The following is a 25228-nucleotide window of genomic DNA, read 5'->3' on the forward strand; positions in this document are numbered from 1 at the left end:
ATTGTTCAACGATTTTGAAAGTGAATCACTCAGTCGTGTCCGACTCTTTGCGGCCCCATGGACCATAGCCTACCAGGCTTCTCAGTCTATGTAATTTTTCAGCAAGAGTACTGGAGTGGGCTGCCATTTCCTTATCCAGGGGATATTCCCAACCCAGGGACTGAACCCTGGTCTCCTGCACTGCAGGCAGACGCTTTACTGTCTGAGCCACTAGGGACTAACTGGGGCTCAGAGAAGTTTGGGAAGTTGTTCACAGCCTTGCCATGAGCTGAGCTCAGACTCTTGGGTTCTTTCCCGTTCATCACACTGCCTCCCTGAATGGGAGATGGTGGTTTTGAGCCATACCCCATGCATAGTCAGCAACCACTGAAGGATTTTAAGCAGTGGAATGATATGATTTGTACTCATGGTGGTCTTGCCTGGAGAATCCCAGGGATGGCGGAGCCTGGTGGGCTGCCATCTATGGGGTCGCACAGAGTTGGACACGACTGAAGCGACTTAGCAGCAGCAGCAGCAAGCAGCATAGATGATGAATCAGGGAGCAGAGTGGAGAATGAGGATGGGAAGACTAATTACGTAAAAAAATCAGGCAAGAGTTGATGACGTTCTGAATGGCCATGAGCATAGAGAGGAGGCACTGAGTGAGCTGAAGATATTACATGCAAGGGAGTGATTCTAGTGATGGATCTAGAGATCTAAGATGGGCAGCGAGGCCCTGGAGGAATGATAGAAAGAGAAAAGTTGGTCGGATCAAAGGCTAGAAAGGGACATTAATGGGACCATGGAGTTATTCATCCAGGCCTACCTTTCATGAATGGATAAGACCAGTTCTTCTTCAACTTTAATAGCCCACAAGAGGGCTGAAGAGAGAGGAGGCTTCTACATCGTTCTGTCTTCTTAGTAAAACGCATTCTGTGCTATTACAGTCCTTCTTTCATCAGTTTAAGCTAAGATACCAGCCTGCAAAATGTACCCTAACTCTGCCTGAACACACGTCTTCCTCCTCTCTCAGACTCTCACTCCAGACCCGGGAATCCCCTAACCTCCTCTCCACTCATGCTCCATCATGCCCTCTGAATCCCATGATCAGTCCTCGGCAAGAACATCTATAACCTCAATCTTTTCTCAAGAGTCTGCCTCACCTTTCTGTCCTAAGCACAACTTAGCAGTTTCTGAGGACGGGTCTTCCCCCACGGTCTTCTCGAGGACCAGTGGTCCTCCGTCCTCTCTAACCTTCTCTGGCCCCTCTGAAGTCAGAACCCTCAGGACTATCATTCACTACCCCTCCATGTTTTTCTTGTTACTCCCTCTCCCTCACTAAGGATTTTCAGAGTTCAGCTTGCCTATCACCATCTTTCTTACCACAAACAGATCTCAATCACTCCTGATGACTTCAGCATCCACGTAGGTGATCCTTTAACACCCTGCCCTCCCCACCTCCCCGTCTTGTCCTCCAGTGAACCCCATCTTAGCCTCCCAGGCCTATGGTCGTGCCCCAGAACCCGACCCTCTGTAACTGCAATATTAAACATCACACACTTGTATCTCCTCTAGTCTCTTCCCTGTAACAAGTCATCAAACCTATTTAGACTTCCAATCTTTTGACCTAATCAACTTTTCCCTTTCTATCATCCCCTAATGGTTTCAAATCCCTTGATCCATCACTGTAATCACTCTTTTCTATATACTCTCAACTCTCTTGCCTACTTTTTCTTTCAATCTCATACACACACACATATCTTGGTTTAATTCAACTCTCCATCTATCCCATGCTTGTCTGAACATGAAGGGCTGAATAGAGCTGATAAAACTCACAACTCTGCTGACTGGCCTCATGTAATAATTATGACCATGGGTCTCAAATGGGCTTTCTATGCTCCTCAACAATTGACTCCATTTATCTAGTCAATTGATAACCTTAAGTCTCTGAAAAATCATTTCATACATTCTTTTCTCAGCAACTCCTTCTTCCAGTTATCCACGGACTTTGCTTGCTTCATCAAGGAAATGGAATAAATCAGAAAAGAATATCCGTATCCTCCCACCAGCACATCGGTCATCTCACTGCATGCGTGCTGTGTGCTCTATACCGCCTTGTGCTACAAAGGATGAAGTGTCTGCACTCCTGTGTGAGACCTGCCACACCACTCATGCCTGGAATAACAACCTCTCTCACCTCCTCAATTGCTTCTGCAATCATCTCCCATCTCTCCTGCACCATGATTTCCCCCCTGTCTACTGAGTCATTTTAATTAACATACCAATATCTTGGAATATCTCCCATTTTTAAAACAAAAACACAAGCTCCCTTGACTCCACATCACTCTCCAGCTATCACCTATTTTTCTATTTGCCTTTATAACAAAACCTTTCAAGGACTGTCTCCACGATTCTAACGCTCACTCCACTCTCTCGACTGAAACTTCTCCACTCAGCCTTTTATACCCTTCGTGCCACTGAAACTACTCTTACCCAGGTTACTAGTTACCTCCACATTGCCAAGTTGAAGGTCATATTCGCAATCTGACTTCTCAAGTTGCCTGCTTCTTCTTTTGTAAAGCCCTTTTTTCACATGGCTTTGTAATCCAACTTTGGTTCTCTTCTTACCTTTATGCTCTGTCTCAGCTTCCTTTGTTGAATCCCCCTCATTTGGCCCATTGATGAAAACTCACGTGCTTCATGATCCAAAGCCCTAGGTCCAGTTTATCAGCAGCATTAAGTGATCTCACATCATCCTTTCCTATAGTTTTAAATACCAACTACACATGTGGATACATTTGCATGTCAAACTTACATCTCCAATATCGACCTTTCTCTTGAAATCCTGGTGTGTATAGCCGATTGCCTGTTAGATGTCTAATAGGAATGTCAAATCCAGTATGTCTAAGACTGAACTCTTGATTTCTTTCTTTCAGATCGGCACCTTGCCCCAGTGTTATCTCTGTTAATGAAACCACTGTTCATCATGTTACTCAGGCCAAAAATCGTGTGGTTAATCTTGACTCCTTTCTTCCAGTTTCTTAGCTAACCCTGGATAGGCTCTACCATCAAGTATAACCTGAACCTGGAACTTCACACCAGCACTATTGCACAAACTTCATCCAAGTCACTGTTGTTCATATTGGCCAGTGCAGAAATGGGTACACTGGGCTCCAGAAACCCCCTTCTCTCATCAGCAATGCCCTTGTGATCTGGCCCCTGCAACCACTGTTGCCTCTTCTGCATCTTCACTCCTCTGACTCCACTCCAGCTACTCTACCAGTGCTCCTGGATCATACCAAGCACACTCCCACTCCAGGGCAGTTTCACTCCCTCCCTGCTCTGTCTTGAATGCAGTCACTCAAGATACCCTTGTGACTCACTCCCTCGCTTCACTCATATCTCTGATCTGATCTTCCCTAAAGCACCATGTTTCCATCACCCTCTATATCCTTCCCGACTTTGTGTCTTTCTACCAATAATCCCACCTAACATTATCTATGTGTTTAATTATGTCTCCACCACTAGAATTTCAGCTTCGTGAGGGGAGGGATCTTATATGTTGTAACTCACTTTTGGATTCTCAGTGTACCCAGAAGGGTGCCTGACACATAATAGATGTTCAATAAGGTTGAGACTGGCACATGCACATTGCTGTATGTAAAACAGATAGCCAAAGAGGACCAACTGTATAGCACAAAGAGCTCTACTCAATACTCTGTAAAACTTATATGGGAAAAGGATCTGAAAAAGAATAGATATATGAATGTGTATAACTAAATCACTCTGCTGTACGCCTGAAACTAACACAACATTGTGAATCAACTGTGATATAAAATTTAAAAATTTTTAAATACTTATTGAATAAATGAACAAATGAACAAAACTTCCTTGTGAGTCTTGAGTGGGATAAAAACAGAATATAAGATTGATTCTCAACAGCCTCACTTTATATTTAGAAGTAGAACCTCCAGTGATCTCAAGTATCATCACGACTCTTCTCTTCCCTTATACAACATGAACTGTCCTAGAAATCTTCTAGAGAACATGGGATGGACGTTATAGTTATTTAAATCATAGGAAGTATTGAGCTTTTCAAACATACATGAAATCACGTCACTCCCCTGCTTGTTTTCTACTGCACTTTGACTTATATTAAAAGTCTTATCACGGCCATGTGATCATCTTGTACCAGCATCTTTCTTGCTCACCTCTCTGCAGTCACAGCAGTCCTGGGTTTCACCATGACACCACACAGGTTCCTGCCTCAGCGCCTTAGCACTTACCATTCCCCCCGCCTGAACACCCTTCCCTCGGATCTACACACAGCTGGCTTCTAAGGAATGACTTTGCTGATTTTTACAAGTTTATTATGTTCATTCCCCCACTACAATGTGACCTCTGGAAAGCAGTGGCCTTGGTTGCCTTTCACTGAGGTTCCCTCAACTGGAGCCTGCCTTAGGGAAGATGCCATGTGGCTATTTGCTGCAGAAGGAAGCGTCTGCCCAGGCTTTAAGGCTGGTTTAGGGCTGTGCCCACAGCAGAAAGCTGCTTTCCCACTACCCTCAGTCAGGCCTGGCTGACGTGGAGCTGATGAAGACCCAGGCCTCCAGCTGGTGTCTCTGCCTGTCTGCCCTCCCTCCCCCAGGACCTCTCAGGCCCTTACCTTGATGGCCCCCGTGGCTATCTGGATATGGTGCAGCCGCCGCAGGGTGCTCTCTCTGTCAATGAAGTAGGAGGCTGCCAGCTGGTGCAGGGTCTCCAGGGACACAGCAGAGCTGTTCCCACTGCCTCCGATCACAGAGGCACTTCCTGCCGTCTCTGACTTCCGGCTCAGTTTCCGCTTGTCCACAAAGATGGTCAGGGACTCTTCTCCTACAGCAAACAACATGGGCATCCTGGTGAGGCCTTCAGCTCCCTGAGCCCCTACCCACAAGAACGCGAAACCCTCTCCCAGCAGAGACTGAGCTAAGAGGGAGCCTGTGGCCCCTGCTGACAGCCTTTTCCCATCCCTACCATGCTCGGAACACTCTCATCAGACTGCACCACAGGATAAGGGCACCACTGCCTGAGAGGCCAGCCTCCTCCTCCCCACTTCTGTAATCTCCCAAAGCTCATCCCCCGCCCCTCCAGCTTATCCATTTAACATCCTCTATTGATCTCCGTCTCAGGCAATCTACCTCCATGGGGAAGATAAAATTCTCTCTCTCAAGTTGTTTATAAAGAATCACCGTGGATATTTCTGCTCCCTAAGAAAGGGCAAAAGCCTTGAAGCTCAACCTCCCTTCTCCTCCTCAAACGCTCAACACCTACGACATGTCAGCAGCTGGCCTGAACCCTTGGAGCGTTCCTTTGTAGTCCATAAGACAGTGAGCTAAATGTTATAATAAATCCTGCTTTCTTCTTTCCAGGACAGAGAGAACTCTGCCTCTTTCCCGCTCTCAATTCTGCTCTGGGTCCTAGCCAGAGGTTGTACCACCCCACCTTTGCCTCCATCCAGCCCAGAATCATTAGAATCTGTTTCGCTGGTTACCAGTCTCTACAGAGTTGAAGCAGAGACATCAGGGACTTAATCAACATTTATTTTTTGCCTGTGCGTCTGGTCTGCCTGCAGTGCAGGAGTGCATGCATGCTAAGTCGCTTCAGTCGTGTCCGACTCTGTGTGACCCTGTGGACTGTAGTCAGCCAGGCTCCTCTGTGCCTGGACAAGAATACTGGAGTGGGTTGCCATTTCCTCCTCCAGGGGGATCTTCCCGACCCAGGGATTGAACCTGGGTCTCTTATGTCTCCTGCATTGGCAGGCTGGTTCTTTACCACCAGTGCCACCTGGGCTGCCATGCAGGAGATGCAGGTTCAATTCCTGGGTTGGGAAGATCCCCTGGAGGAGGAAATGGCTACTCATTCCAGTATTCTTGGTGGAGAATCCCATGGACAGAGAAGCTTGGCAGGCTACGGTCCATGGAGTCACAAATCACTGGACATGACTGAGCACACATACTGACTACAGTAGCCACAGCCAATATTAGGATATGGAGAAACTTCAGGGTTAGGTGGCTCAGTCAAAAGAAAACTGGGAGCGCCGTCTGCTGGCAAGTGCTTAGTAGACATCTGTCCCCCAACCTCCCTACCCCACAACCTCCTCCCCAGGAGGATGCTTATAAGCAAAGAGCAATGTTCTGGCAATGGATTTGGATGTCAAGAGATTACACTGTTGACAAATGCACCAGAATAAGAACATTTCCCAGTCAATACAATGACAGGAAGAATAAAAGATCCAGGAAAATTATCGAAGCTGTAGTCAACAGGTGTTAGAAAGCTATTTCCGATGGTCTAGCAACCAGCGAGTGTAGGATGGTAGGATCAAGATACTGCTTACCTCCAAGGGTGGCAGAAAGTAGGAAGTGAGTGCCATACTTTTTGATCAGGTTTTCGGTGACCTGTTGCAGGTTGGGTCTCCTTCCCAGGAGACGTATGTTCCGGATAAACTCTGGGGCAAGAGGCAGTGGCAAACTAAAGAAATCCTTCCTTTCCAGAGCCAGATTGTTCACTTTCCAACGTGCAAACTCCCTGGAGGGAAAGACAAGGAAAAGTTCATTGTATTCTGGGACAAGAGGAATAAAATTGGGAGCAGGTGCAGTTCTTTCTTCACGCGCACAGCCTCATCTCCTCCCAGCACACATCTCTGCAGATGGAAGCACCAGTGCCTAAAAGAGGCCCTCTGGCCTCTCGTTCCCAGGTGGTAAGAAAGCCCTACCCCAGTTGACCTCCCAGAATATGCTCCCACCCAGCATTCTCATTGGAGAGTGGCTTCCCTTCTCCCAAAGGCAGTCATGGTAGTAGCGTGTGGTAGGGGGAAAACAGACAATGAAAATATTGGAAGTGGTTTGCAGAAATAGGAAAATGAAAGTGTATTCGCTCAGTTATGTCCGACTCTCTGCAACCCCATGGACTGTAGCCCACCAGGCTCCTCTGTCCATGGGGTTCTCCAGGCAAAAATACTGGAATGGGTTGCCATTCTCTTCTCCAGGGGATCTTCCCAACCCAGGGATCGGACCCAGGTCTCCTGTACTGCAGGCAGATTCTTTACCATCTGAGCCACCAGAAAGCAGAAATAGGACCTAGTCACAATTGCAACTCAGTGGATGAGTCCCCTCATGGCCTCTGTTACCCATTTTTATTTTTTATTTTTTTTTTAAGTAATTAATTTATTTTTTTATTGGAGGCAAATTATTTTACAATATTATATTGGTTGGTTTTGCCATACATTGACATGAATTCGCCTCGGGTTTACGTAAGTTCCCCCTTCTGAACCCCCCTCCTACCTCCCTCCTCCCTTTATCCTCCCTCTGGGTCATCCCCGCATGCCAGCCCCGAGTATCCTATAACATGCATCGACCCTGAACTAGTGATTCGTTTCACATATGACAACATACGTGTTTCAATGCCATTCTCCCAAATCATCCCACCCTCACCCTCTCCCACAGAGTCCCAAAGACTGTTCTATACATCTGTGTCTCTTTTGCTGTCTCATATACAGGGTTATCATTTGCATCTTTCTAAATTCCATATATATGCGTTAGTATACTGTATTGGTGTTTTTCTTTCTGGCTTACTTCACTCTGTATAATAGGCTCCAGTTTCATCCACCTCATTAGAACTGATTCAAATGTATTCTTTTTAATAGCTGAAAAATACTCCATCGTGTATATGTACCAAAGCTTTCTTATCCATTCGTCTGCAGATGGACATCTAGGTTGCTTCCATGTCCTGGCTATTGTAAACAGTGCTGCAATGAACATTGGAGTACATGTGTCTCTTTCAATACTGGTTTCCTCGGTGTGTATGCCCAGGAGTGCGATTGCTGGATCATATGGCAGTTCTATTTCCAGTTTTTTGAGGAATCTCCACACTGTTCTCCATAGTGGCTGTACTAGTTTGCATTCCCACCAACAGTGTAAGAGGGTTCCTTTCTCTCCACATCCTCTCCAGCATTTATTGCATGTAGACTTTTGGATAGCAGCCATTCTGACTGGTGTGAAATGGTATCTCATTGTGGTTTTAATGCCAACATATGGAGGCTGAACAACACGCTGCTGAATAATGAACAAATCATCAGTTCAGTTCAGTTCAGTTCAGTCGCTCAGTCGTGTCCGACTCTCCGTGACCCCATGAATCACAGCACGCCAGGCCTCCCTGTCCATCACCAACTCCCGGAGTACACTCAAACTCATGTCCACAGAGTCGGTGATGCCATCCTGCCATCTCATTCTCCGTCGTCCCCTTCTCCTCCCGCCCCCAACCTTTCCCAGCATCAGAGTCTTTTCCAGTGAGTCAACTCGTCGCATGAGGTGGCCAAAGTATTGCAGTTTTAGCTTTAGCATCAGTCCTTCCAATGAACATCCAGGGTTGATCTCCTTTAGAATGGACTGGTTGGATCTCCTTGCAGTATAAGGGACTCTCAAAAGTCTTCTCCAACAGTTCAAAAGCATCGATTCTTCGGCGATCAGCTTTCTTCACAGTCCAACTCTCACATCCATACATGACCACGGGAAAAACGATAGCCTTGACTAGACGGACCTTGGTTGGCAAAGTAATGTCTCTGCTTTTTAATATACTATCAAGGTTGGTCATAACTTTCCTTCCAAGGAGCAAACGTCTTTTAATTTCATGGCTGCAATCAGCATCCGCAGTGATTTTGGAGCCCAAAAATATAAAGCATAGAAGAAATCAAAATATGCATAGAAATGAATGAAAATGAAAACACAACAACCCAAAACCTCTGGGACACTGTAAAAGCAGTGCTAAGGGGGAAGTTCAAAGCAATACAGGCACACCTCAAGAAACAAGAAAAAAGTCAACTAAATAACCTAACTCTACATCTAAAGCAACTAGAAAAGGAAGAAATGAAGACCCCAGGGTCAGTAGAAGGAAAGAAATCATAAAAATTAGGGCAGAGATAAATGCAAAAGAAACAAAAGAGACCATAGCAAAAATCAACAAAGCCAAAAGCTGGTTCTTTGAGAAAGTAAATAAAATTGACAAACCACTAGCCAGACTTATCAAGAAACAAAGGGAGAAGAACCAAATCAATAAAATTAGAAATGAAAATGGAGAGATCACAACTGACAACACAGAAATACAAAGGATTATTAGAGAATACTATCAGCAATTATATGGCAATAAAATGAATAATCTGGGAGAAATGGACAAATTCCTAGAAAAGTACAACTTTCCAAAACTGAACCAGGAAGAAATAGAAAATCTGAACAGACCCATCACAAGCACGGAATTAGAGGCTGTAATCAGGAATCTTCCAGCAAACAAAAGCCCAGGTCCAGAGGGCTTCACAGCTGAATTCTACCAAAAATTTAGAGAAGAGCTAACACCTATTCTACTCAAACTCTTCCAGAAAATTGCTGAGGAAGGGAAACTTCCAAACTCATTCTATGAGGCCACCATCACCCGAATCCCAAAACCTGGTAAAGACCCCACAAAAAAAGAAAACTACAGGCCAATATCACTGATGAACATAGATGCAAAAATCCTTAACAAAATTCTAGCAATCAGAATCCAACAACACATTAAGAAGATCATACATCATGACCAAGTGGGCTTTATCCCAGGAATGCAAGGATTCTTCAATATCCGCAAATCAATCAACATAATACACCACATTAACAAACTGAAAAATAAAAATCATATGATTATCTCAATAGATGCAGAGAAAGCCTTCGACAAAATTCAACATCCATTTATGATAAAAACTCTCCAGAAAGTGGGAATAGAAGGGACATACCTCAACATAATAAAAGCTATATATGACAAACCCACAGCAAACATTATCCTCAATGGTGAAAAACTGAAAGCATTTCCCCTAAAGTCAGGAACAAGACAAGGGTGCCCACTCTCACCACTACTATTCAACATAGTTCTGGAAGTTTTGGCCACAGCAATCAGAGCAGAAAAAGACATAAAAGGAATACAAATTGGAAAAGAAGAAGTAAAACTTTCACTGTTCGCTGATGACATGATCCTCTACACAGAAAACCCTAGAGACTCTACCAGAAAACTACTAGAGCTAATCAATGATTACAGTAACGTTGCAGGATATAAAATCAACACACAGAAATCCCTTGCATTCCTATACACTAATAATGAGAAAATAGAAAGAGAAATTAAGGAAACTATTCCATTCACTGTTGCAACGAAAAGAATTAAATACTTAGGAATATATCTACCTAAGGAAGCAAAAGACTTGTACATAGAAAACTATAAAACACTACTGAAAGTAATCAAAGAGGACACTAATAGATGTTACCCATTTTTAAAGTCAGAAGATTGGTTTAGAACAACAGTTCTTAAACTTTTCGGTCTCAAGATACTACCACACTCTTAAAAATGAAGAGCACCCTGTATTCATGTGGCTTATATCTAATGATAATTACGACTTTAGAAATTTAAACTGAAAAATTTTAATCCATTTTTCATTATAACAGAAATAAAGCCATTACAAGCAACATAAATAACATATTTGTATGACAATCACTGTATGTTCTGAAGCAAAACAGATTTAGTAAGAAGAATGGCATTTTCTTTGCCTTTTGGCAAATCTCTTGAGTTTCTGGCTTAGCAGGAGAGAGCTGCGTTCTTGTATTCTGTGTTCAATCTGTTGTGATAATTGTGAATATTCTTCTTTGGGACCACACTAACTCAACAAACATAATTTCTTAAAGGTTAATTACAATGTGGACTCTGAAACCATACCAATAAACTTTTCATAGTCAGTTACATTAAAATCCAGTGTTCTGTATTGAACTTTGAATGCATCTTTTTACTCTGTGATTTTGAAACATCATATACTGGTCATCTATCTGCAAAATATAGAACCATTGAGTTATTCAGATCTTCCATATTTTGACATTTTTTATTATATAATATCAAAACATCATATTTGTTAAAATCACCACAAATCTCATCAAAAAGTCCTTAAATATTGGAAAGCTGTCAAGCTTATGATGACAAATACAAGTTTTCCAAAATTCTAATTTTCATTTGAAAGCTTACATTTTATCACTGGTAATAAATACTGTCAGTTGTTTAGAAGCAGGCTTGCTTCCTTCTTTTATTTATTTATTTTTGAGAAAATGTCTGCCAAACACTACAATCTGAATAACCATAGATTGTCTCTTGGTTGTTCAAGAAAAATTAAGTCATCCCATGAAAAAAATGGCTAGTTCAACTCAACTCAATCAGAAAAGTATTTTTCTCTGAGACCGTCATTCTTCAGTAACCTCAAACATGCTTTTTATGTGTACTTTTCACTTTATCATACAAAATATTAAAACAACATGAGCTCATGTTCAAGATCCAATAAAAATACATTTTACTGCTTCAGGGGCATTCGTGAAGCTAACATGCATGTACGTGTCTGTGCATTTTGGTTCACGTATGCAATGATGACTGTGATTTCCAGTGTCGTTGAGCGAGCCTGCCCTTATTCAGTTTAAGATGCCAGCTGTTTCGTTCACCGTTACTTTTGCACATTTGCTGCAATGTCAACATGGACATCTTGAAAGGAACTAAGGGGATATGCATTTTAAGAACCTGTATACTAAATGATGGCAAAGTTCCTTTCTAGGCCATCTGGAATGTTAATATTCATGCTTTTCTCCTCACTGAAATATTTGTATTTTAAAGGATGAAATTTAAATGAACATATCCACGAGTAAAAAGAAATAAAAAGAGAGAGTTCTTTTCCATTGCCTCCCAAATTATAGTAGAAAGGATCAGCTCCACTGCCTTAGAAAACCACAACATGTAAAGTCTTAACATTCTCACTCAACTCTGCTCTTTATAACAGTGCCAAACCTTGGTCTAACCTTCCCTCCTAATCTATGAAGTAAAAATGACAAGGCCACAGAAAAAGATAATTCAGAATAAATAAAGAGCTTGTCCATTGGAGGCTATAGAATCCTCCTATCTAATTCCAGAAACTAAGAGAGGGGGCATGTTCCAAACATTACCAGAGAAATAAAGGAAAAGGGATGACTAATAATTAATGGGTTCCCACAAAACCTTTTAAAATTCCCACTGTGTGGCTTTGTTTATCTAAGCAGACAAGTTCATAATAATGCATTATCATTTATTTCCTGTGTGTGGGAAATGCTAAACTTTAATTAAAGTAGGGTATTTGTGAAAAGTATTTTCTATCTCAAATCCCACTGCAGCATAATGAACAGTTGCTTGATTTCACTTCTTATTGGCTGGACAGCCAATCAAACCCATAGAGGAGCTTACTAGAAAAAAAAAAAAGACCCAACCATGTTCTGCATACAAGACTCACTTCAGCTTTAAGGACACATATATTGAAAGTGGGGCTTCCCTGGTGGCTCAGACAGTAAAGAATCTTCCTGCAATGCAGGAAATCTGGGCTTGATCCCTGAGTGGGGAAGATCCACTGTAGGAGGAAATGGCAACCTACTCCAGTATTCTTGCCTGGAGAATCCCATGGACAGAAGAGCCTGGCAAGCTTCGGTCCGTGGGGTCGCAAAGAGTCAGACACAACTACGCACACACAGGGACCATACTGAAAGTGAAGGGATGGACAAAGATATCCCACGCAAATGGAAACTAAAAGAAAGCTGGGGTAGGTTATTTAAAACAAAATAGGTGTAAAGTCAAAGACTATAATAAGAGACAAAGAATGTCACTACATAATGATAAAGAGATCAATTCACCAAGAAAATATAACATTTATAAATATTTATTCACCCAACATAGAAGCATCTAAATATGGAAAGCAAATATTAACAGATCTGAAAGGAAAAATAGATAGCAATGCAATAATAGAAGGCAACTTCAGTACCCCACTTTCAAAAACGGAAAGATCATCCAGACAGAAATCAGCAAGTAAACACTAGACTTAAACTACATGATAGACTGGATGGACATAATAGATAGTTATTTATAGAACATCCCATTTAGCAGCAGAATACATTTCTCAAACACAGGTGGATCATTCTCCAGGATAGAGCATGTATTAAGCCACTAACCAAACCTTCATAAATTGAAGAAGACTAAAATCATATCACACATCTTTTCTGACCATAATGGTATGGACTTAGAAATCAATCACCAAAAGAAAACTGGAAAATTCACCAATGCATGAAGATTAAACAGCAGGCTCCTGAACAACCAATGAATCAAAGAATATATCAAAAAAATAAAATCTTGAGACAAATGAAAATGGAAATACAAATACAAAAACCTGTGGGAAGTAGAAAGAGCAGTTCTAAGAGGAAAATTTACAGCAATAAATACCTACATTAAGAAAAAATAAAGACCTTAAATAAACAACCTAACTTTACACCACGAGGCACCAGAAAAAACAAACTAAGCCCAAAGTTAGTAGAAGGAAGAAAATAACAAAGATCAGAGTGGAAATGAATGACATAGTGACTAAGAAGATAACAGAAAAGACCAATGAAACTAAGACTATTAAATAGACAAATTGTTAACTAAACAAAGGGGGAACAAAAAAAGACTCAAATTAGAAATGAAGGAAGAGACGTTACAAATGATACCACACACAGGATAAGAAACTACTGTGAACAATTATACACAAATTAGGCAACCTAGAGGGGATATATAAATCTGCCAAGACAGATTCATTAAGAAATAGAAAATCTTAACAGTCAGATTACCAGTAAAATCAAAAACAAAATTCCCAATGCACAAAAGTACAGGACCAGATGGCTTCAATGGCAAACTCTACCAAACATTTAAAGAAGAATAAACCTGATCCTTCTCAAACTCTTTCAAAAAAATGGAAGAGGGAAACTTTCATACTCAGTTTATTAGGCCACCTTTATCCTGATACCAAAACCAGACAAAGACATTATAAGAAGATATCAGGCCAATATCCCCAATAAACACAGATGCAAAAAATCCTCAACAAAATATTAGCAAACTGAATTCAATAGTACATTAAATGGATAAAACACCTTAATCAAATGGGATTTATTCCAAAGATGCAAGGATCAATGTGATACACCATATTAACAAAACAAAGGATAAAAAGCATATGATTATCTCAATAGATGTAGTAAAAGCATGTGACAAAATTCAACATTCATTTATGATAAAAATTCTCAACAAAGTGGGTACAGATGGAACAAGTGCAAGCCTGCATGCTTACTCAGTCATGTCTGACTCTCCGTGACTCCACAGACTGTAGCCCACCAAACTCCTCTGTCCACAGGATTCTCCAGACAGTAATCCTGGAGTGGGTTGCCATTTCCTCCTCCAGGGGATCTTCCCAGCCCAGGGATAAAATCTGGGTCTCCTGCTTTGCAGATGGATTCTTTACCATCTGAGCCACCAGGAAAGCCTCAACATTATAATAGCCATCAATGACAAGACCACAGATAATATCATATTCAGTGGTGAAAAGTGAAAGCTTTTTCTCTAGCATCAGAAATAATGGAACGATTCTCATCACTTTTATCCAAGATAGTACTATAAGCACTATCAAGAAATATCAGGCAAGAAATAAAAGTCACTCAAATCAGAAAGAAATAAGTAAAATTGTCTCTACTGGTAGATGGCATAATATTATATATAGAAAACCCTAAAAACTTCACCCCAAACTGTTAGAACTAATAAATTCAATAAAGATGAAGGATACAAAAATATACAAATACAGTTGCATTTCTATAAACTAATGGTGAAATATCAGAAAGAGAAATTAAGGAAACAATCCCCATTTACATTTGCATTAAAAAGATTAAAATACCTAGGAATAAATTACATGAAGGAGGTAAAATATTCAAACACTGCAAACTGTAAGTCACTGATGAAAGAAATTAAGACACAAATACATAGGAAAATATTCCATGTTGATGCATTGGAAAAATCAGTATTGTTAAAATGCCTATATGACCCAAAGCAACCTACAGATTCATTGCAATCCCTATGAAAATTCCAATGGCATTTTTTACTACTTTCTACCAAAGTAGAAAAAACAAGTCTACAATTATTATGGAACCCCCAAATACTATAAGCAGCCACAGCAACTCTGAGAAAGAAGAACAAAACTGGAAGTATCACACTTGTTTCAAATTATACTACAAAGCTATAATAATCAAAGCAGTATGATATTGACATTAAAAAATAGACACATTGATTGAAGGAACAAAACAGACAGCCTAGAAATAAACCCACACATGTAAGGAGCCAAAAATATTCAATGGAGAAAAGATAGTATTCTTTGAGATAATGGGAATGATAATTGGAAAATTGGATAACTATATGCTAACGAATGAAACTGGACCCCTAAATTACATCATACACAAAATCAATTCAAAATGGATTACAGAGTTGAACTTAAAACTTGATACTATAAAACTCTTAGAAGAAAATCTAGGCAATAAGCTCCTTACATGAATCTTGGGGATGTTGTTTGTTTCTGGCACCAAACAGTTGTCCCTGATTTGTTAAAGACCACACTTAGATGTTATTAAATAACAAAGAATTTCTATCCTATCAATTTCTATCCTATTAAATTGTTAGAGGGTGAAAAACACAAGTTTTCCCCAGTTTCTTAAATGGTGAAATACCCTCACTGAAAGGTAAAACCATCTTAAAAAAGAGATGGCTCCCACTTTAATTAAATCCAGTGAATAAAAACTGGTGGTCATATTGCTTACTCGGTGCACTTCGGGACTGCTGACTAGTGTCTCCTTCAAGAAACTTGCCCCGACTACCCCATTCAAAAGGGCATCCCCATCACTCACTCTCTGCCTCTATGCTTTACAAATCTTCTTAGCACTTATCACTAGTCGAAATAATATATATTTTTAATTCTCTTTCTCTCCCACTAGAACATAAACTCTGTGAGGGCAAGAATGATTCTATCTTACCCAGCAGCAATAAAATAATGCTAGATGTTCCAAAACAGAACAACAGTAGATATTCAATAGATGTTGTTCAATGATTCCCTCATTTATTTTGCTTATTTAAAATAAACAATCATTTCTTTTTTGTCACAGCTCTCCTAATCCTCTAGTTTGCAAATTACTGACAACTTGATAAAAGAACTTATAGGATGAGAATACATAGAAGCAAAAAGCAATTAGTGATTGATGTGAAATAAAAGTAAAGCATTCTAAGTGTGTATGCATATCAATGGTAAAATTAAATTTGATTTATAAAAATGTAATTAAGGGCATACTTCTGTGACTTCCTATATATAAATCAAGGCACTGACATTTTCTTACGCTTTGGTAAACTGAGTCTGGGTCCTTTTCCATTCTTGTCAGTGGGCATGGACAACTTCCAATGACTATCCACAGTCCACACACTCAAGTCCAGTGAGTACAGAGCGCCCATTCAGACTCGGCTGTGCTTTACACCAGGGTTGATGATCACGAGCTCCAATCCTCTATACTACGTCTAACAACAATTTTTTGCCACACTCACACAGTTAAAGATCCCGAAAGAGGCAATGATCCTGAAGTTTTGTACTTTTCCTCAGTCTTAATCTTCTTTTGTCCAACATGAGACTTGACGTATTTTACTGTATCACATATTTTATCCAAACCAAACCAAAGATCTGACTGTATCTTATGTAAGTTGAATATACTGAAGTTCAGAAAACTTGGTAAGTTGCCTGATGTCACAAGACTACAGAAATTGGGACTGTTAGAAGAAACATTTGAATACTATTGGCCAATCTTTTTCATGTCATTGTAGACACTAAAAATTCTCTGTTTTAAACTGGGATCAATGAAGGAGGCTTCTCAGGCCTGAGGAGACAAGCACAGGTAGTCCTGCTACCCAAACCCTGCCCAATTGCCCCAAGGGCCGAGGGGATCACTACATGGACACACCTGTCCGTGATGCATTTGTTGCAGTACCACATGCCAGCCTCCACAGAAGTTGAGACCATCTCTTCCATTTCTCTTACATCATAAGAAAACCATGAAACAGAACTAGCTTCCCTAAAGCAATATAACCATTTGGCGTTTGAACCAGAATAAAATCTAGTGTCCTAACTCTCTCTCAGTGCTATTAACAGAAACTATGATTATGACGACAATCATAACAAAGAGACCTAGAGAGTTAATAACTTGCAAAAAGTCACAGAGCAAGTGGCAGAGCTGAGATCAAACCCCAGGTCAATACCATACTGTTGTTTCTATAACACTGTTTTCCTTTGTGTACTTTCAATTAAGTATATTTTACTTTATTCTAATTCTTTTTAAGTGTTTACTATCTTTTAACAAAGATATTTTCATTGCCCAGAACACTTACTTCCTTTTATTACCTACACTAAACAGGAATGTACTATATATCCAAAGCATAGTGCGAGGCATACACCAAAGCAAAACCCTTTTTGGACAAAGGTAGTTTCAATACATCCATTTGTGGGAGGAAAAATTGAGACCTAGGAAAAAAAAATCAAGTCCATACACAGGGTACCATGCAAGGAATCAGAGACAAAGGCCTGAATCTAGTGCCTATGACTGCTCTGGAAATCATAACACAGAAAAACAAACGACTAGAAAATGAATGATACTGTCTTAGGAAGCTTTTTATGAGCCAATAAAAAAAAAATAATGGTTAACATTTAATGAATTCTTAGCATGTGCCAGGCATTCCAAGTATCTTGCAAGTATCAACCAATATAATATTGAAAATATTCAATACAATATTCAAAAGACCCCTATAAGTGATAAAATATAATCATCATTTTACAGACAAGGAAATCAAGGCACAGACAATTTGCCCAGTAGGTAATACCCAAAGTCAGGAATTAAACACAGGCTGCCTGGCCCCAAGACCCACAGTATTCACCAAGATATTATACCACCTCCCCTGTGAAACTCAAAGGGGCAGTTGTGATTTTGTGAGTGGAAGCACACGTGTGCAGGCAGGTATGCATGTGTGTGTGTAAGTGGTAGGAGAATGTCACTGGAGAAAAATACTCTCCCCAAACAAACAAAAACCTCTTCTATAAACTGGAAGGGCGCCAAATCAGAAATAAGCATCAGGGTTCTGCTGGAAGGCTCAGGCTGCGAGGGCACCCAGTGGTTTTCTCTTCTACTTCACCAAGTTTCCTGCCTGCCCTTTGGGGCCCTTCACTGAATCAAAATAATGGAGGAAACATCTGTGAATGGAGTTTGAGCCAAAGTGGTAAAAATTGTGCTTACAGAACTTATTAACCTGGTTCTTTCCGGCATCTGAAAACCTCAGAAGGCAATACTGGAAGGCAGCCTGAGCTATTCAAAGAGTAAATGTTCATTTCCAATTTTTCATTTAGTAGTGTTTTTTTTTTTCATAATAAAATAATCAAGGCTCTTTTTTTCCCTAGGAAAAGGATGTTTTCTATATATCAATTACATTAACACATACTACTTCAATTAAGCCATCATCTTTGTTCCAATTAAGACATCAAGTAAATTTCCATTTCAATTTAGCCATTTCTCCTAAAATCTTCTCCTACTGTGTCTGTTTCATAGGCAACAGTATGAGAAAGCAAACATTTTAAGCACTAGGGAAGCCCATATGGAAAGGACCCTTAAAGCAGCAAAGGCAGCTACACAAAGGGCGAAATCAAGGGTGACCAGAGCTCTCCAGTGTGGACTCTGCCTGCAAAGGTGTTCATCCAGCACTTCAAAAAGGTGCTGGAATTAACAGAAGTTTAGGCCATTTGCTACTGCATTTTAAATTAGCCTAGAGTGAATCACACATATTTCTGTCAAAGGATTTAGCATACCCATACAATCATTAATAACCAAAACAAAGTTTAGGGAAGATATGATCCAGACTAAGCTTCCGAGGTGGCAGTAGTGGTAAAGAGAGTGTAAAGTCACTCAGTCGTGTCTGACTCTTTGCGACTCCATGGACTATAGCCCACCAGGTTCCTCTGTCTGTGGAATTTTTCAGGCAAGAGTACTGGAGTGGGTTGCCATTTCCTTCTCCAAAAGTGGTAAAGAACCCGCCTGCCAATGCAGGAGACATAAGAGACTCGGGTTCCACCCCTGGGTTGGGAAGATCCCCTGGTGGAGAGCATGGCAACCACTCCAGTATTCTTGCCTGGAGAATCCCATGGACAGAGGAAGCTGGCGGGCCACAGTACATAGGATTGCACAGTCAGACACAACTGAAGTGACCTAGCAGAAGTGACTGTAGTCATCTTTGTCTCAAACTGCTTAACACTACTGGTCCAGATTGCCAATACATGATGCTTCTGGTTGTGCGTGAGTTTAGGGATTTTCTGGGATTCAAAGGGGCCCGTGACAGGAGAGCTAAACCGGTAGCTGAGTGCCCTGCCTCAGGCGATGGGAGCTTCAGCAAGGCTTGAGGAGCAGGCCAGCTCTGGATCTGAAGAAAAAGGGCCTCTGATTAGAAGACTAAATGGCTATAGTGTTCCCAGTTTGAAAACTGTAAATGAAAAAGGATGCCCCCTCGTCACAGCTACTGACGTGCGTGTCACCAACCTCCCCCCCCCCCGAAGTACTGTGTTCCTCTGTCATACACAAGGTCAACAAGAACTGCTAGCAAGAGCCCCCCCACCCTGCAGAGTCCTGCACTCTTACCCATGACAGAGGGAAAGAGCACAGCTGGTGGCTTCCATCCAGGTGAGATTTCCAGCAGCAATGTGCTAAAGAACCAATTTTGGGGCTTGTAAACTGAGAATCTGAGACTCTCTTATAAATTGAGAATATCAATCCAGCCCCCTTGAAGAGTCATGACCCATGAGCTTCCCTCCCTATGAAACCTTAAGGGAGAAAGTATTTTTTTTTAATCCATAGTTTAATCAGAAATAGAGTTAAAGATGCAGAAAATAAACTAATGGTTACCAGGGGTCAGTTGTGTCTGACTCTTTGTGGTCCCATAGACTGCAGCATGCCAGGCCTCCCTGTCCCTCACCATCTCCCTAATTTGCCCAAGTTCATGTCCATTGCATTGGTGATGCCATCCCGCCATCTAATCCTCTGATGCCCTCTTCTCCTCTGCCTTCAATCTTCCCAGCGTCAGGGATTTTTCCAATTTTTCTGACTGGCTGTTCATATCTGGTGACCAAAATACTGGAGCTTCAGCTTCAGCATCAGTCCTTCCAATGAATATTCAGGGTTAATTTCCCTTAAGTTTGACTGGTTTGATCTCCTTGCCATCCAAGGGACTCTCAGGAGTCTTCTCCAGCACCACAGTTCGAAGGCATCAGTTCTTTGGTGCTTTGCCTTCTTTACGGATCAGCTCTCTCACCACTGTACATGACCACTGGGAAGACCATAGCCTTAACTATTTCTACCCCCACCATACCACTTATAGTGGTGCTAGGAATAAATCAGAAGATTGGGATTGACATATACACACTGCTACTGCTAAGTCACTTCAGTCGTGTCCGACTCTGTGTGACCCCATAGACAGAAGCCCACCAGGCTCCCCCGTCCCTGGGATTCTCCAGGCAAGAACACTGGAGTGGGTTGCCATTTCCTTCTCCAATATACACACTACTATATATAAAAAAGGTAACTAACCATTCTAAAGGAGATCAGTCCTGGGTGTTCATTGGAAGGACTGATGCTAAAGCTGAAACTCCAGTACTTTGGCCACCTCATGCGACGAGTTGACTCACTGGAAAAGATTCTGATGCTGGGAGGGATTGGGGGCAGAAGGAGAAGGGGACAACAGAGAATGAGATGGCTGGATGGCATCACTGACTCGATGGAGGTGGGTTTGGGTGAACTCTGGGAGTTGGTGATGGACAGGGAGGCCTGGCGTGCTGTGATTCATGGGGTCTCAAAGAGTCGGACACAACTGAGCGACTGAACTGAACTGAATAAGGACCTACTGTATAGCACAGGCAACTCTACTCAATACTCTGTAATGACCTATATTGGAAAAGAATCCAAAAAAGACTGAATATACGCATATGTGAGCTTCCCTTGTGACTCAGCTGGTAAAGAATTCACCTGTAATTCTGGCAGCGTTCGATTCCTGTGTTGGGAAGATTCCCTGAAGATGAGAAAGGCTACTCACTGCAGTATTCTGGCCTGGAGAATCCCATGGACTGTATAATCCATGGGGTCACAAAGAGTTGGACACGACTGAGCAACTTTCACTGTCACTTTCATAACTGATTTACTTTGCTATACAGTAGAAACTGACACAACACTATAAGGCAACTATACTCCAATAATTTTTTTAATCCATAGTTTAAAAACAAAAACAAAACTATACCTCAATGAGGGTGAAACTTAGTAGTAATGAACACTGCAACCTACAATACGGGTGATGGTACTGAGACCTCATGTTAAGAGCTGATTGTTATTACCAATTTTCCACAGACATGTCTTTTCCTCTCTGCGTGGGAAGCACATTTAGGCTCATTTCCAAGACTACCAATATGGCTGCCATTTGGGAAATCACATTTCCTGTATCCTGAGAGAGGGGCTCAGCCCAGCCCCCTCCTCAGCCCAGTCCAACTCCGCACCCCTGCGGCTTGTTCCATCCTGTCCCAGTGTCAGTGTGCCCCTGAGTGCCCAGAGCCCATTTGTTCCCCCTAAATTAGAATCCAGCCTGGTTTTACCAGGGAGGGATTCAGTGCTGTTTCCAGCAGAGCCAATTGATCATCACCTGCTCACTCAGGCAGCAGTTCTAGAAGAGGTTCTGGTACTACCCGAGAGGCTGGGAGAGGCCTTAAGGTCACCGTAAGTCCAGGATGCCCAACTCCAGTTCCACTTTGAACACAATGGCAGAAACAGTGGGCTGGTGTGGTCAGCAATGTCTCCCTTTTCTAGTCCTTACCTCCCCTTATCCATTTCCAACAACTTCTCTTTTGGGCGTAACCACCTCCAACCTTCAATATTCAAAGGGGATGCAATGCTAACAGGGACTGAACTATCATCCTCTAAAAGGCTGTTTTTACATGAACCATACTTGTAAGAAAAAATATATAACTGATTTTCCTTGAAAAATGAAGGAAGACACAGGACAGGTCATTAAATAAAATAGTTAAGAACTCTGCAGAGAAAAAGATAGATTGGCCTTAAGCCAAGTACAAAAATAGATTTCCTGTCATTTTTCCTGTGACTTGACATTGTCTATGGAAACTGTCAACCAATGACTATGGGAAAATTTCTTACATACCACCCAGTTCTAGATGAATGCAAATATCTTTGTTCTCAGAGCCCACCTGTCTCCTGGAGAGCTGCCTTTTTCCAACTAGCTTGATACTGGCCAATATGACATGAGTCAACACTGAGTGTTGGACTGTTGATTTTCCTAAGGATTCTAGGAAAGAAGCCTTCTCTTTCTTCATCTTTCCACCAATATACTTTGTATTTCAGGCTACTGCTCTCTTCACAGAACTCAATCCATCAAGCTAAGACATCACCATGTTTTCTTTCTCATAGGACTCATATTCTTTGCCTTAGAAAATTCACAGGAAAAAGAACAGCCAAAGCCAACTTATACATTGAAGGATGCCTATTATTTACCTCAGTGACTCAGTTAAGGTTGTTTCATGCTCTTAAGGTAGATATTTTAGAGACCGAGGGATATATCATGCTTTGGCTCCTGTACAGAAGGCAGTATTTCTAAATACATCACATCATCAAGAGATTTCCATCTCAACAACAGATCACTATAATGTACTTGGCTATTAGAGTCTTTACTGCTATAATGAATAAGACATGATTAATCTGAGCTATAAAAAGAAATTATAATAAAACCATAACTTCTTGTATTGGTATAGAGCTTTCCCTTAGTTCTGTAAAAAAAAGAAAATTGTACACAATTTTTACACAAGCTTAACAATTTTAGAAATGCAAGGACTTCAAAAAAGAGGAAATGGATTTATCACTACTTGACTTTTTTAACTTTTTAGAGGTTAACAAATGAGATAGAAACTGAGTAAAAGGACCAAGTCTCCATTGATCAGTGGTAGAGTTTGGTGAGAACCCACATCACGGCACAAGTGGTTTTCTACCTTTATCTATGACCTGTGTTCGAGTTCAAAGACCACTGTCCATCTTTGTCATGTTGATACTTCCTGGGAAATTCTTTTGTCCCGTTTACCACTGTGGCTGGACAAAACCCCCAGGCAGAAAAACTCCAGTCCAGGAGCATTTGGTTAAATAATGTCTCAGCCCCTGCAACTCTAGGAGGCACAGAAGCAGAAAGAAGGCCAGGCTGCCCCACATGCTCCAGTGCCCCCCGGTCCACCCACTGGAAGAATTCAAGAAGCCTGGCATGGAGGTAATTTAGCAGCCTGCTGTGTTCTCAAACAACGGCCCGTAAACAATGATTGGCCAATTTCATTCTAATCTTCCCAATTTTGCTCTAATTAAAATCAAGCTGTAGCTTTCAAACAGTTTAATTAAGGCTGATTGGGAGAAATGGGGAGGGGAGACTCAAGCTTAAAAGAGGAGGACCGGATCCCTGGTGAACCTTGCACTGCACAGTCCAGGCTCAGGGGTGTGGAGAGGGTGCTGAGAGTGGTTATGCTTGCAGAATCAACAGGATATACAGGAGACACGTTAAAATGAAGGACCAGTGAATCTATGCGACTAGAAGGAACTGAAAAGGGAGCTAAGACCTGTGTTTTCCAAAACACAGAAACCCCAGCTCTGCCCTGACCTCCAAACCTGCTCCCCACAGCTCATCATTTTAACTGAGGAGAAAATAGCTTTGTTCGCTACCCTTCACCTCCTGTTGTGCTTGTCTTTGCCCAGCAAGCTGACAGCCCATGCCAGGCTTCTCCCCAGCAAACATCCACGGGCTTCCAATCATCTATTTAACCCCAAGAGAAATCCCCCTGACTGGCAGTTCCTTCTGTTATTTGACAAGTTTATTCCTGTTGCAATGAGAAAGCCCTTCTGATATTTGGGTGCATTTGCTTTTTATACAGGCCACTCTTCTTTGGATTAACTATTTTTAGTTCCTTCAATACAGCTTCCAGATCCCTAGGCTGTCTAGTCAAAGCTATGGTTTTTCCACTAATCACGTATGGATGTGAGGGTTGGACCATGAAGAAGGCTGAGTGCTGAAGAATTGATGCTTTCAAACTGTGGTGCTGGAAAAGACTCTTGAGAGCCCCTTGGACAGCAAGGAGATCAAACCAGTCAATCCTAAAGGAAATTAACCCTGAATATTCATTGGAAAGACTGATTCTGAAGCTCTAATACTTTGGCCACCTGATGCAAAGAGCTGACTCACTGGAAAAGACCCTGATGCTAGGAAAGATTGAAGGCAGGAGGAGAGGGGGATGACAGAGGATGAGATGGTTGGATGGCATCACTGACTCGATGGAATGAGTTTGAGCAAACTTTGGGATATAGTGAAGGAGAGGGAAGCCTGGTGTGCTACAGTCCATGGGGCCATAAAGGCAGACACAACTTAGCAACTGAACAACAAAAAATGTAGCTATAAGATACTGCCTTTTAGCCTGAGACCCATAATAAGCATCATTGGAGGAAAGACCTAATGGCCCCTGTGCAGACACACAACCTGTAGTATAGCTAACTCAGCCAACCTACAGGTGCTGAGTGAGCAAATGATTATTGTTTTGAGCTATTGAGTGTGGGGGATCTTTCTATATCCATATCCATGGCCATAATTAACTGATACACATCACAAACTTGTCTTATTTTATAGTTGAGCTAGCTGAGACTCAGATAATTTAAGTATCTTCATCAAAGATAATAACCAACCAAAAGTGAGGATAGGTCTTCCCTAATGGTCCAGTGGTTAAGAATCTGTCTGCCAACGCAGAGGACACAGGTTCGATCCCTGGTCCGGAAAGATTCCACATGCCATGTAGCAACTAAGCCTGTGTGCCACAACTACTGAGCTCATGAAGCCACCACAATGAGAAGCCCACACACCACAACTAGACAGTAACCCCTGCTCACTGCAACTAGAGAAAGCTCACACATAGTAACAAAGACCCAGGGCCTGCAAAAATAGATAAATATAATTTTCTTAAAAGTGAAGATAGTCTGTGATCTTTCTCCTATACACGTTTCCTTCACTGATGCACCTGAACATCGCATTTCTGTTTTGAGACAAATATTTTGGGCTAACAGTAATCTCATGGTGAACCAGACACCTCCATATTTTTTCCAACCTCAGACATTTTTTCCACAGCCAATCCAGGATTCCTGTACTCTATTTGTGCAGTTGACATTTTGAACTTAAATTTAGGGCTCTCCATTTCCCCCTTTTCTTGCATTTCTCT

General features: G+C 41.6%; 1 protein-coding gene across 1 annotated transcript in view; it reads right to left on the reverse strand.

Annotated features, from left to right (window-relative positions):
- Positions 1–25228, reverse strand: part of BRINP2 (BMP/retinoic acid inducible neural specific 2) — a 64889-nt gene that overhangs the window by 17716 nt on the left and 21945 nt on the right. The window contains exons 2-3 of the mRNA XM_055418807.2: positions 6356–6546; positions 4646–4854 (exon numbers count right to left, since the gene is read on the reverse strand). Of these exons, the coding sequence (XP_055274782.2) occupies positions 4646–4854; positions 6356–6546 (400 nt within the window). The remainder of the gene's footprint in view (positions 1–4645; positions 4855–6355; positions 6547–25228) is intronic.

Source organism: Moschus berezovskii, chromosome 17 (assembly GCF_049115385.1).
Source record: "Moschus berezovskii isolate FMDL1 chromosome 17, NW_MosBer_1.0, whole genome shotgun sequence".
NCBI classification, from domain to species: domain Eukaryota; kingdom Metazoa; phylum Chordata; class Mammalia; order Artiodactyla; family Moschidae; genus Moschus; species Moschus berezovskii.